We start from the raw sequence: 13,078 nt of genomic DNA on the forward strand, positions 1-13,078 counted from the left end.
CTATACAGCTTGTCTTCCTTTCCATGCTCCTACACTCCCTCCAGGGAAGAATCCTTGTGGTTTGAGACCCAATGAAATCTGGCAAATGGATGTGACCTATTATAAATCTTTTGCCATGTGATAGTAGATACTTTTTCAGGATTCACTTTTGGAGTGCCAACAGCAAAAGAGACAGTCCGAGTGGTCACTGAATTCCTTATCCAAGCATTTGCAATTATGGGTGTGCCACAAGAAATAAAAACAGATAATGGACCTACATACAGTTCTAAACATTATGTGCACTTTTGTGCACAGTAAAAGATTTTATACACCACTGGAATACCTTTTAATCCGCAGGTCAGGCAATAGTAGAGAGAAGAAACAGAGACATTAAGACACTCCTCCAAAAACAAAAGAAAGGGGGAGCCACAGGTAACCCTAGAAAATAACCCTAGAGAACTTCTAAATTTAGTTCTCTATACCATTAATTTTCTAATTTTTGACAAAGATGCACTGGCTCCGGCAGACAGGTTTTATAACCCACAAGAAGGGCAGTGCCCAGTGCGAGCAGCTCTACTGTCCTTAGATAATCGCCAAGTGATGTGGAGAGACTGAAGGGACCAGATAGGTTAACTGCCTGGGGGAGAGGATTTGCTTGTATTTCTTCAGATGGAGAAGGAATCAGATGGGTGCCAACGAGTCGTATTTGCCTTGTCCATCAGAGAGAGACAGAAAAAGAGAAAGACCTCAAAACAAAGGAGAAAAATCTAAGAAACATCTGACACTGAAAGAGCATGGCTAATAAGAAGACTGTTAAAGAACTTTAAAACCAGCAGGAATCATTGGATTTCCTAACACAAGATGAGACTAATGGACAATGGACTTATGGACATTAATAAATTCTCAATTTATGATTATTTGATCATGTTATTTGTTACGTAGTTCTAGTATGTACTATGTTACTGTGTTACTATATGTTTATGCAATCTATGTAATTATGTGTAATGCCTCCCATATTGATGGATTTATGTTTCAAGGTCATGACCACCCTATGTTCTAAATCAAAAGAAAGGGGGAGATGTTAGGTTCTTACTAAATGCTAAGTCGGTATTTAACAATTCTCTAGTTTAGTCCTTTAGGGGAATTTTACCCCTGTGAACTCCGGGGGAGGAGCTTGCATGATAAGGAGAAAAAGTTCATTAGTTGATGTATTTTTTTCCCAGAAACCCTTGGGTTATCCCATGCCCATTATCTGGGAGGATAAAAGAGGGCGGCACTCAAGAGATTGGGAAAGAGTCTCTACAAGAGGTCAGAGTTGGTGGCAGTTGAGACAGCAGATCTTCTCCCAGATAGTGATTGGCAGTCTCTGGAGACAACAGGACTTTACACTATTTACTTTAAGTAAGATATACTCATCCAGAACCAAATTGTAATCATGGGTTTCATCCCACCAAATCTCATGATGTTTATGAAGTCAAATACAATTGCTTGTGTTCAGACCTCAAGGTCACTCTTATTTGCATGCATATCTTTAAGGCCATGAATTTTGCTACTCACTATTTCTTGGTCTTTTATTTGCTCTTGTGAAATTCTGGGTGCTTCAATATCTTTTTTCCCTTCCTTGTATCTACTCTTTATAGAATCTAGCTTGGCAGAGATGAAACAAAGGCAGTTTAGTCCTTCCCCTTATCCATTTTAGCTTAAAGCTCCTTTGATGAAATTTACAAAATACCAGACAAATATGTTCCTTTATTTTTCACAATAATACTTAAAGCCTTTATTCTTAATAACAAACATTAGAGAATAGATGTCAGTAACATAAACTTGATAATGCTCTGTTCAATGTAGTATTATAATTCATTGGAATAGGAATTTTTCTGAAGGGTATTATATACATTTAACATGTTATAAATAATGAATAGTTGAGCCAGTAATGACAGAGCTATAGGGAAATAGATCAACATTCTTTAGCATGGGTCTTTGTGTACATATGTTACTGTGTTCAGAAAATAAAAACTGTGCAAATAGTTCAAAAGTCAGAGAACTATGATTCCAAAGTTGATTCATGTTAAGAATAGAATGGGTAAAAGAAAGTGTTTTGCTTTAAAAAAAAAATTAGTAACAGACATTGTATATACAAAGCAATAAATATGTTCTAATAAAGGTAACCCTGAAAAGTAGTGGAAAAGTGAAGGGGAATGTAAAAGTCTCCTACATAGATGCAAGCATAATATATTTTTAGTAGCTTTTGTCAGGTATACACCATCCCTAGCTAGGAGTCTGTTAGTCCAAATTTTATGTCTTATCCTGAAATCAAATCCATTCCCAGACACCAACTTCTTAATGTTGACAGTATCTGTGAGTTTACCTTACCAGTTTCCTCCTCTTTAAGAAGAGACTCAATTTGGTTTTTTTTTCCTTTTTTCAAATATATTCTTTCCTTCTTCCTCTTCCATTTTGTGGCAGGTTACAATTTTTCTGCCTCTCTTGATACCTTTACTTATTTCTTTTCATAACAAAGCTCCACTTTCAAAGTTTTTTTTTTTTTCCTTTTAGAAACTCTTCACTGTCACTGATTATTTGGAAGATGTAGACATTCCTTGATCCAAAAAAGTCCTTTGAGTCACTTCGTAGAAGAAAGGGATGGTTTAAAGGTATAGAATAGGGGCAAAGTGTCTGGATTGTATTGCATGTGTAGATGATATTTAATTATCAACTCATGTGAATTAATCATATAATGTGATTACCTAAAAAACTAATGGAATCTTACATTGCCTTAAAAGTCTCACTGTATACCATAAAAGTCAGATATCTGAAATATTGTACTCAGTTCTGGATGCCAACAAGAAAGGAGTCAATAAGCTGCAATGCTTTAGAAGATAATGGCCATGATGTTGAGGCAATCTGAAGCCTTGTCATATGAAAATGGGTTAAACAAATTAGAGGCATTTAATCTAGGGAACAAACTATTCAGAGACACATGATAGGTCCCTTTCAAGTATTTGAAGTACTTTTACCAGGCAAAAAGGGGAGAATCGAGTTGTTTCTCACTGACTCAAAAGGGAAAACTAGGGCCAATGAGTAGACAGAAACTGCAACAATGAACATTTTAATTCAATATAAGAAAGGATTTCTTAACAATTAATTTTGAAAATGGGATGTGCTATTTCATAAAATAGTTAGTTCCCTGTTACTGGTGGTACTGAAGTAGATGTTAGTGATTACTTTTGGGGGCTGTTGTAAAAATGATTTTTCATTGCCCCAGAATAAAATGTGGACTATAAAGGTGATTGGTAAACTCTTTTCCAATTCTAAGATTTTCCCAGTTAGACCTTCAGAGGGAGCCTCAAGCAAAGTGAAGGTAAATTTTATGTCTTCCCAGTTTGGTTTCAACTATACACAACTATTAGGAAAAAGAAAGCCAGTTATAAGGTACCAACCTACACATCACAGGAAGTGATAAAGGTTTTTCCCATAAATTCCTTTGGCCTTTGAACTATCAGAAGGGCAAAGAGGATAGAAGAGAAAAATGGGAGAAGAGGAGAAAGAAAAGGAGGGGAAAGAAGGGGGAAGGAGAGGGGATGAGGGGACATGAAGAGAAAATGGAAGGGAGGGAGTGAGAGAAGGAGAGAAACAAGACAGATAGCAAAGACAAGCAGTAAAAAGAAAAATGGAATAGAGAATAGGAAAAAGAAGATGAAGTAAAGCTAAAAAGAGTATAAGACCATAGATTTAGAGCTGGCAAGAGTTATAGAAGCCATCTATCCCAATCCTTCATTTTACAGATGCAGAAACTGAGCCCCAGAGAAGTGAAACATGTTGCTTGAGATCAAAGATATAGTAAGTAGTACTTCAAGGATTTGAACACAGGTCCAATTTGAGGGATTTAGCCAAGGTGTATATTGTGAGAACTCTAAGAGTGCCACTTGAAAACGCTGTGGGTTTAACCCACATGGGTTACCTCCATACCAATGAATTATGCACTTCCCAAAGCTGTCCTCTACTATGTGCTTTGTCTCTAAAAATTATATTCTAAATATTTTGTTATTTTATTTCTTATGAACTACTTGTGAATTTCTAGATGTCTGCTTCTACCTTTTCTTTCCTCTTCTTTCTTAGGACCTTTTAAATCTCCTCCTCTTTCATTTTTCCTTCTTTCCTCTATCTATGTCTTAAAATTAATGCTGTTTGTGGTGGGTAGCACTGAAAGTTGAAATCACAGGTTCTTGACCTACTGACATAATGATGAAAGCCTATATAAATCTTGGTGTTGTATTCTCAATTTTCAGAATCACAGTGAATTTCTGAATCCCTGTTAATATTTTAAGACTAAAGGCAAAAAGCTCTTTTATGTTTTCAGCAAAAAGTTAATGTTGATGATGTGCTATTTTATTACTTACCAATTCTATAAATAAGAACTCTACTTCCAGTTGGATCCCTGGATCTCAGGACCCCATGGTAACCAGAATTCAAAAGGCCAAGGATAGTTGTAGGACGGAGATCTGCAGTTATTTCAGGACATTCCTCTCTCCATTTGTGATAGTTTTTCATTAACTGAAAAGAAAGTGTACCTTCAGATGACCTTTAGTAAATAGAAAATAATTAAGAAATTTTGAAAAAGGTAAGAATTATGCAATAATTTATCTGTTTCTATTGTGCAATAGCTAGCACGTAAGCCTTTGAATCAAGTTATTTCTTGTTCCCTTTTGTTTTTTGGATATTATGCCAGCAGAGGGCAAGCTTCAATAGGTTCTGTTGAGTTGGAAAAGTGTATACAAGCCTGACATTTCCTTTTTTTGCCTATTGCTTGAATAGAAACATCACCTGAAAGTGACAAAAAAAACCCAATCTGCTAAAGCATGAAGGGATTAGGAAAGACAATGGGACAGGGTTTATCCATACCTTTAAAATCACAAATCTTTTGAAATAGTAATAAGGTATTATTCCAAGATTATTTTCTCCTTGGCAGAATATAAGAAATAAAAGCAAAATGAATTTTTAAAAGCCTTCAAAAGTTTCATAAATTTTGTCAAAAGGATACTGTGATATATATATATATATATATATATATATATATATATATATATATATTACTTTTTTTCTTACCAATACCATATTTTGTTAAATAAATTAAAACATATATATAAAGATTTCATTGCTGAGGAACAAAATGTCCTATATTTTAAACTGCTGTGAATTAGGTATTTGATTTGTTTAATCTCCTAATAACTAACCTAAGCTTGTCTGAGAGCCAAATAAGAGCTGATTTTATTTTCATTCTTATAGAGGGAAAAATGAACCTTCCAAGGTAGTAATAAAAACATCAAAGAATGGCTCCATTTCCTTTTTTTACTCCGTTCCCTAAACATATGCACAACATTCTTAATTCCAATCTCAGAAATACAAAATAAAACCCAAACCCAAACCCAAAGCACGCTTCCCCACCTCAGTCCAATTAAGTCCCATGAAAAACTTTAAGTATGATATCCTTGGATGGAGACTTTTGAAATTAAGAGTTTAGAAAAATATTTCTATAGCAGTTATCTAATTTTCCTCATTAACTGCCTCCCTCTAATAAATTCAACAGTATGATAAATAACCTCTAGCTAATCCAAATGAGTAAGTAATCAACAAAATTTTCTTTGTAAAGGGATAAATCTGTTATCTGAGCTTACAAAGACTAGTCTTGATAAACTTTAAGGGATTCAAAACTACTGCTGATAAAGAATGCTTACCAAAATCTTTTATTTCCTCCTCAAACTCTGATAAGAAACAATACATGAGTAAACATGACACTGTGATGTTTGGCAAAAGGAAAAAAAAAAAAAGTTCAAGCACAGCTGGACAAGAGACTCAGAAGTGTAGCAGAAAAAGTAATCCTGAGAGTATAAAACTTTAAAAAAAACCTTTCAATCAATTGTGTAATAATAAAGAGATGACTTTTCTTGGAATATGATTTAAATTTGCTAATTCCTTTCTGATATCCTCATTACGGATGCCCTTTATGTTCATATAGATTATTCTGATAAACAACAACAAAAATTCCTCAACAACTTTATGTAGATAATATAACAGAATTGTTTGAGTCAGTTAATTAGGTACTGCTGTCAATGACTGATCAATCAGTAAACATTTATTAAAAGTCTGCTGTCTATCAGTCACTGTGCTAAGTGCTGGGGCACAAAAAGAGATTAGACAATCCCTGCTCTTAAGAAGCTCACAAACTAATTTAAATCATATCCTATGTAAAGTCACAGCTTTATCATTACACTGTTATGCCACAGTTTCCTTTAATTGTTTTGCTTCAGTTCCCTGAATTGTTCTGCCTCAATCCCCCTGGTGGCAACTCTCTTCCTTACCATTAGGACTGACATAAATTAGGGCTGGGAGCCCTGTCCATTAGCATTCCATAGAGCCATAAAATGCAAATGGTTTATTTAGAGATAGGTAGGGATATCTCCTATCTCAGACTCAGTGGCTCCTAGGTCCTCCCAACTTATCAGAATTTATGATCCTTCCTTACCCCCAACCTGTCAGAACTGAATTTATGGTCCATTCCTGGAAGTTCCCACTCACCAGTGCTCTCCCCCACCCTGCTTTGTTTCCCTTATTGCTGGAGCCCTAAAAAATCCCTGGAATCCATCACTTGCTGCTGAATGCTTTGAGACATGAGTCCAATTCAGTTGCTGAGGGTAACATGGATCCTGTTTTGACCCTAGCCCAATCTCTGCCTCTAAATAAAATATAAAATCTCTATCTTGCCTCAGTTTCTCCAGCATTACAACACAAATGACTGAAAGATGTAGAGAATATAAGATCTCAATTGAATTTACTATTTGTTTACTATGAAAAGATGTTTAGTTCAGTAAAGTAAAATAAGAGCTAAGGTAGCTCACTTCCTCTTTGGAAGCAAATTAAAAAACAAAACAAAACAAAACACAACACAACAAAACACAACAAAACAAAAAAAACCTTTTTAGTTCAACTAAAATTAAGGTGTAAGATTTTCTTCATCCAAAAACCTTTTCCAAACTTTTCCCTTTATGAAAGTAGGTAGAACAAAAACTAAGATTTTAAGGCTTTTAAAAAAATGTTCATAATACTTTTCAACAGGGCTACCAATGACATTAATGCACTTATTAAACCAAGTCACTTTTCTCTAAATGAATGCTTTGGAAGAAGCAGCAGAAAGCATGAAAACAAAAACAACAAATTGCTGACTCAAAGTTAATCCACAATTTGAAAGTTTCTTATTCTAAGAGACAAATATGTGGAATAACTTTAAATTTTTGGTGTGTTTTGTTCTTTTAAAAAATATAAATAATTTTGAACTTAAATGCAAAAAGACCAAAAAATAACATTTCCATATATACAGCACAACATAAAAAGAGGATTCGACATAAAACCATGAATTTCCATTTCACACTAATTTTTTTTAAACTGTGATAAATATTTTGCTTCGTTTTGAAAGTTACCTGTTTTTGTGTGTTTTCAAATTTTCTTTTGTTCACTTTTTTTCTACCCTATTGTAATGATGATTACCTAAATTTGATTTTAATGGATTAAAGGTGATTATCAAACTTAACTCTGGCTAAGAACAAAGCCTCAACCTGTTTAAATGAGAAGGCTATTGTCCCATTTAAATGATGCTTTTTCTTTCCCCATCTCCTAAAGCCAGGATGCTATGATTTACCTTTCTCCATTCAGAAATTATCATATTGATTTTAACTATATCAGTTGCTAGGAAGAGACCCTTGAAATCCTAGAGGAATAATTGGGGAAGGAAAGGAGCAGTGACTATGGTTCTGAAATGTTAACCCCAAATTGTACCTTCTTCTTGTTCAAGAGTCTTAGAGACATTACTTTCATTTTGTCCTAGAGTTTAGAGGGACATATCCATAGGGGAGAAAGAGTAATAGAAAGGAGAAGAAACACAAGTGGTCACTGCTATCTAAGACAGAAAATGCTTGGATATAGAAAAATGTTGAATTAAATAAGATAGCTTCTGGTAGATTTGTCCCTAAAGCATAAAGCATATCATTAATAGCTTTTCCTTAGACTTAAATCTATGTTAAAATTAATATTACCTCACCCCCACCCAAGTGTTAGATTTCTATTCTCTTTGAATAGGCTGTTGCTCATATTTGAAATGTACATACTCCTCACCTCTGCCTCTTAGAAACCCTATTTTTCAATTCAAAAGCACTTCCAATATGAAGTTTTTCTATATCCTTCTAGCTGCTACTACTCCCCCCTCCAAATGGCTTTGTATTAACTAAATATATACATAATTGGTATTCTTATATGGCTATATCTTCTCTCCTTCATAGAAAGCAGTTCCTTGAGGGCAAGAAAGATTTTGTTTTTGTCTTTGTATTCCATATAATAAAGATGTTTTTAAAGAAAAATAAGAAAAAAATCAAGAAAATATAAAAAATAAATCTGATGATATGCAATGTTCCAAATTTGTGGACCCCGACTTCTATAAAGGGGTGGGAAGAAGTGTCTTCTCATTTTTTTCTTTGCAGTCTAGCTTGTTCTTTGTCATAGCATTTTATTTTGATTGTTTTGTGGTTGTGTTTCTTTTCATTTACATTGCTGCACTGACTGTATATTCATATAATTTCTAACTTTAAGCTAACCTAATAAGCATTGCTATTTATCTGAGTATCTCCCCTCCCATCCAACTCACTGGGGCCTTTGTCCTTTGAAGAACAAAGATAATTAAATAATTTAACTTATAACATGAGAGACAACATAAATAAAGAAATAAATTAATGAATTAGCAAACAAATAGTAAGATAGTTAAAGAAAGACACATTTAGAGTCTTTGGGGGCAGAGGATGCAACAGAGGAATAGCAAATTCTATTTACAAATTACAAAAGTAATTATTAAATTTCCATCAAACATGCTGCCCCTTTCTGTTTTCCTTATTTCTATGAGTAATACATTTCATTTTGCTTCCCAGGTTCATAACTTTAGGGTTATCTTTGATTTTTCTTTCTATTTTTCCTTTCCTATAAGTTAACAGGCTGTGCTAACTTAATCTCTATATTCCACCTGAATGGCATCTTTCACCTCCTTCTGCTCCTTTCTATTCCTGTCTCTAATAAGTATCCTCAATACCACATGCTTATATTATTGCAGTAGCTCCATAAATAATTTTCTTGCCCCAGTACTTTTCCATAATTATCAAATAAATATTACTCAGGGATAGATTTGATTCTACTATTTGAGTCACATTCCTTAATTTAGTATTCAAATCTCTCCACAAATCTAACATTACCTTTCTAGCTTTATCTTACCTTATTTCCTTCCATAAACTCCATCCTCTAGCTAAAATGCACTACTTGCAGATACATAATTCCTATGTTTAAAATGTTCCATAAGAGTGAAAAGTTTCCCATTGCAAATCTTTGTCTATTGGAAATACATTCTCCATCAGGCTGTACTGTTCTAGATTTCTCCTTCTTTGGGGCAGGTGCGTGCCTAAAGCAGAAAAAAAAAACATTTTTATTCATTTTTCTTTGACATAAATCCATGTTAAAATTAGATGTAACCTGTGTTTCATCACACTCTTTATCCTGGAATTTCATACCAACCCTGGAATTCAGACCTTGTCAGTATACTCTGCTCCTGCTATCCCTTCCTCTTATTGGAAAATGAAAGATTCTTCCAAGAACCTCCATTGTAGAAGGGTTGCCTAAGAGAGTCTCTTCATTTCCTACAAAGCTGCAATCCTCTGGCCTTCTCCATCATGTCATACTACATACATATAGTAAACATTTAATAAGTGATTGTGGATTGATTGATGGAACCAAGGAAAATGAAGATGATTTTTAAAATGTCATGGTACTCTACAAGTATAAATCTTGAAATGAGTTAAGGCTTGGATAAAAGCTAAGGATAATCACCTATAGAAGAAAAAGATTTTTTAAATGACTTGCCCAAGATCCTAAAGATAATTATAGGCAAAGCCAGGATTTGACCTCCAGTTAAATTACTTCAGCTCCTGTTTTATTTTGTTCTCTCCACTAATGTTCTTTCTAAAATATGAGACTCGAACATTAAAGTATTTTATAAAATTAAGTTCTAAATAATTAATAAAAAATGCAGATTAAAAGAATCCTAAAGTGTCATCTCATCCCCAGAAAATGAGCAAAAATGTCAAAAACGGCAGAAAATTTCATTTCTTTGTAGAAATGCAAGGGACTAAGAGAAAAGAATGTTGCATACATCAGCTATAGACACTGAAATCAGTTGTAGTTAAACTTTTTTTTGGTATGAAAGGTTTAATGGGGAAAAGGAGAGGAACAGAGTAGTTAACATGTAGAAATGACTAAACCTATAGCATGCAAACATGTGTAAACATAAAAGCATCAATAATATTTATGTTTAAAAAACAGGGATGGGAAGGATTCTGGGAAGATGGTGGAATAGATCAGCTTTCTAGATTTGTGGGGGAAATCTGAACAAATTTGCCCCTCAGGGCAAACACAAACTGGTGAAAAAACAAGAAGATTTGGGACAGAACATGGATCTTCCAGGAAAACCAGAGAAGATGCAAAGAAAGCCCTCAGGCCAAACCTGTAAGAAGTGCAAACACTTTTAGGCTAGCTCCCCAGAAACACCAAGAGGGGACCTCTGGGGATAGCTGGGTTTGGGGAAAGCCTCAGCAGGAACCACAGAAACTTTTACTTCTTGGACTGCTTGAAAAAACAAGAGTCTGAATCTGGGAAAACTGAAGGAACCTTAGCTGATGAAGAATGCGGGGCCCAGCTGTGCTACTGAGATGCAGCCTGGGGCAAGAAGGAGCCAGCACACCTGACAAGTGCAGAGGCAGTGGGGCAAGGATGGGCTTGGCTATGGCACCTGCAGGGGGTGAGGGAGTCTTGGTTTGGCGTCTCAGGTCAGAGGGGAGAGCTGAAGGAAGAACTAAAACTAGAAGGACCATCTTCTCACCCCACGATTAGAGGTACTTACACTAAAGATTCTCATTAAAAAAAAGAAAGAGAGAGAACCCAGCAAATAAGAAAGAATCCCACCACAGAAGCTTACTATGGGAGTAGAAAAGACCTGTGTTCATCTTCAGAGGAGGACACTGAAGTTGAAAAAAAATAAAAAGCTTCTTTAAATAAGATATTAGCAAAAAGACTTCAGAAAATCATCCCCAGGATAATACACTATGATCAAGTAGGATTTATTCCAGGAATGCAGGGCTGGTTTAATATTAGGAAAACTATTAATATAATTGACCATATTAATAATCAAATTAATAAGAACCATATGATCATCTCAATAGATGCAGAAAAAGCATTTGACAAAATCCAACATCCATTCCTACTAAAAACTCTTGAAGAGTATAGGAATAAATGGATTATTCCTTAGAATAATCAGGAGCATATATTTAAGACCTTCAGTAAGCATAATATGCAATAGAAATAAACTACAACCTTTCCCAGTAAGATCAGGAGTGAAACAAGGTTGCCCACTATCACCATTACTATTCAATATAGTACTAGAAACGCTAGCCTCGGCAATAAGAGCCGAGAAAGAGATTCAAGGAATTAGAGTAGGAAATGAGGAAATCAAACTATCACTCTTTGCAGATGACATGATGGTATACTTAGAGAACCCCAAAGACTCTGCTAAAAAGCTATTAGAAATAATTCAGAATTTTAGCAAAGTGGCAGGATACAAAATAAATCCACATAAATCCTCAGCGTTTTTATACATTACCAAACACAATCCAACAGCAAGAGATACAAAGAGAAATTCCATTCCAAACAAATGTTGAGAGTATAAAGTATTTGGGAATCCATCTACCAAAGAATAGTCAGGAATTATATGAGAAAAATTACAAAACACTTGCCACAAAAATAAAGTCAGATTTAAATAATTGGAAAGACATTCAGTGCTCTTGGATAGGCCGAGCGAATATAATAAAGATGACAATACTCCCCAAACTAATCTATTTATTTAGTGCTATACCAATCAGACCCCCAAGAAACTATTTTAATGACCTAGAAAAAACAACAACAAAATTCATATGGAAGAATAAAAGGTCGAGAATTGCAAGGGAACTAATGAAAAAAAACTCAGAGGAAGGTGGCCTAAGTGTACCTGATCTAAAGCTATATTATATAGCAGCAGTCACCAAAACCATTTGGTACTGGCTAAGAAATAGAACGGTAGATCAGTGGAACAGATTAGATACAAAGGACAAAAAAGGGTACATCTATAGCAATCTAATCTTTGACAAACCCAAAGATACCAAAATTAGGGAAAAAAATTCATTATTTGGAAGAAACTGTTGGGAAAACTGGAAATTAGTATGGTAGAAATTAGATATGGACCCACACTTAACACCATATACCAAGATAAGATCAAAATGGGTCCATGATTTAGGCATAAAGAGGGAGATAATAAATAGATTAGAGGAACAGAGGATAGTCTACCTCTCAGACCTGTGGAGGAGGAAGGAATTTATGACCAGAGGAGAATTAGAGATCATTATTGATCACAAAATAGAAGATTTTGATTACATCAAACTAAAAAGTTTCTGTACAAACAATACTAATGCAAACAAGATTAGAAGGGAAGTAACCAATTGGGAAAATATTTTTAAAAGGAAAGGTTCTGACAAAGGTCTCATTTCCAAAATATATAGAGAACTGACCCTGATTTATAGGAAACCGAACCATTCTCCAATTGATAAATGGTCAAGGGATATGAACAGACAATTCTCAGATGATGAAATTGAAACTATTTCCACTCATATGAAAGAGTGTTCCAAATCATTACTGATCAGAGAAATGCAAATTAAGACAACTCTGAGATACCACTACACACCTGTCAGATTGGCTAAGATGACAGGAACAAATAATGATGAATGTTGGAGGGGATGTGGGAAAACTGGGACACTGATACATTGTTGGTGGAGTTGTGAAAGAATCCAGCCATTCTGGAGAGCAATTTGGAACTATGCCCAAAAAGTTGTCAAACTGTACATACCCTTTGACCCAGCATTGCTGTTATTGGGATTATATCCCAAAGAAATACTAAAGAGTGGAAAGGGACCTGTATGTGCCAAAATGT

General features: G+C 34.7%; 1 protein-coding gene across 1 annotated transcript in view; it reads right to left on the reverse strand.

The window, feature by feature from the left end:
• Positions 1–13,078, reverse strand: part of TTPA (alpha tocopherol transfer protein) — a 44,867-nt gene that overhangs the window by 18,481 nt on the left and 13,308 nt on the right. The window contains exon 2 of the mRNA XM_074278766.1: positions 4,380–4,533. Within this exon, the coding sequence (XP_074134867.1) occupies positions 4,380–4,533 (154 nt within the window). The remainder of the gene's footprint in view (positions 1–4,379; positions 4,534–13,078) is intronic.

This window comes from Sminthopsis crassicaudata, chromosome 1, assembly GCF_048593235.1.
Source record: "Sminthopsis crassicaudata isolate SCR6 chromosome 1, ASM4859323v1, whole genome shotgun sequence".
Classification (NCBI taxonomy): domain Eukaryota; kingdom Metazoa; phylum Chordata; class Mammalia; order Dasyuromorphia; family Dasyuridae; genus Sminthopsis; species Sminthopsis crassicaudata.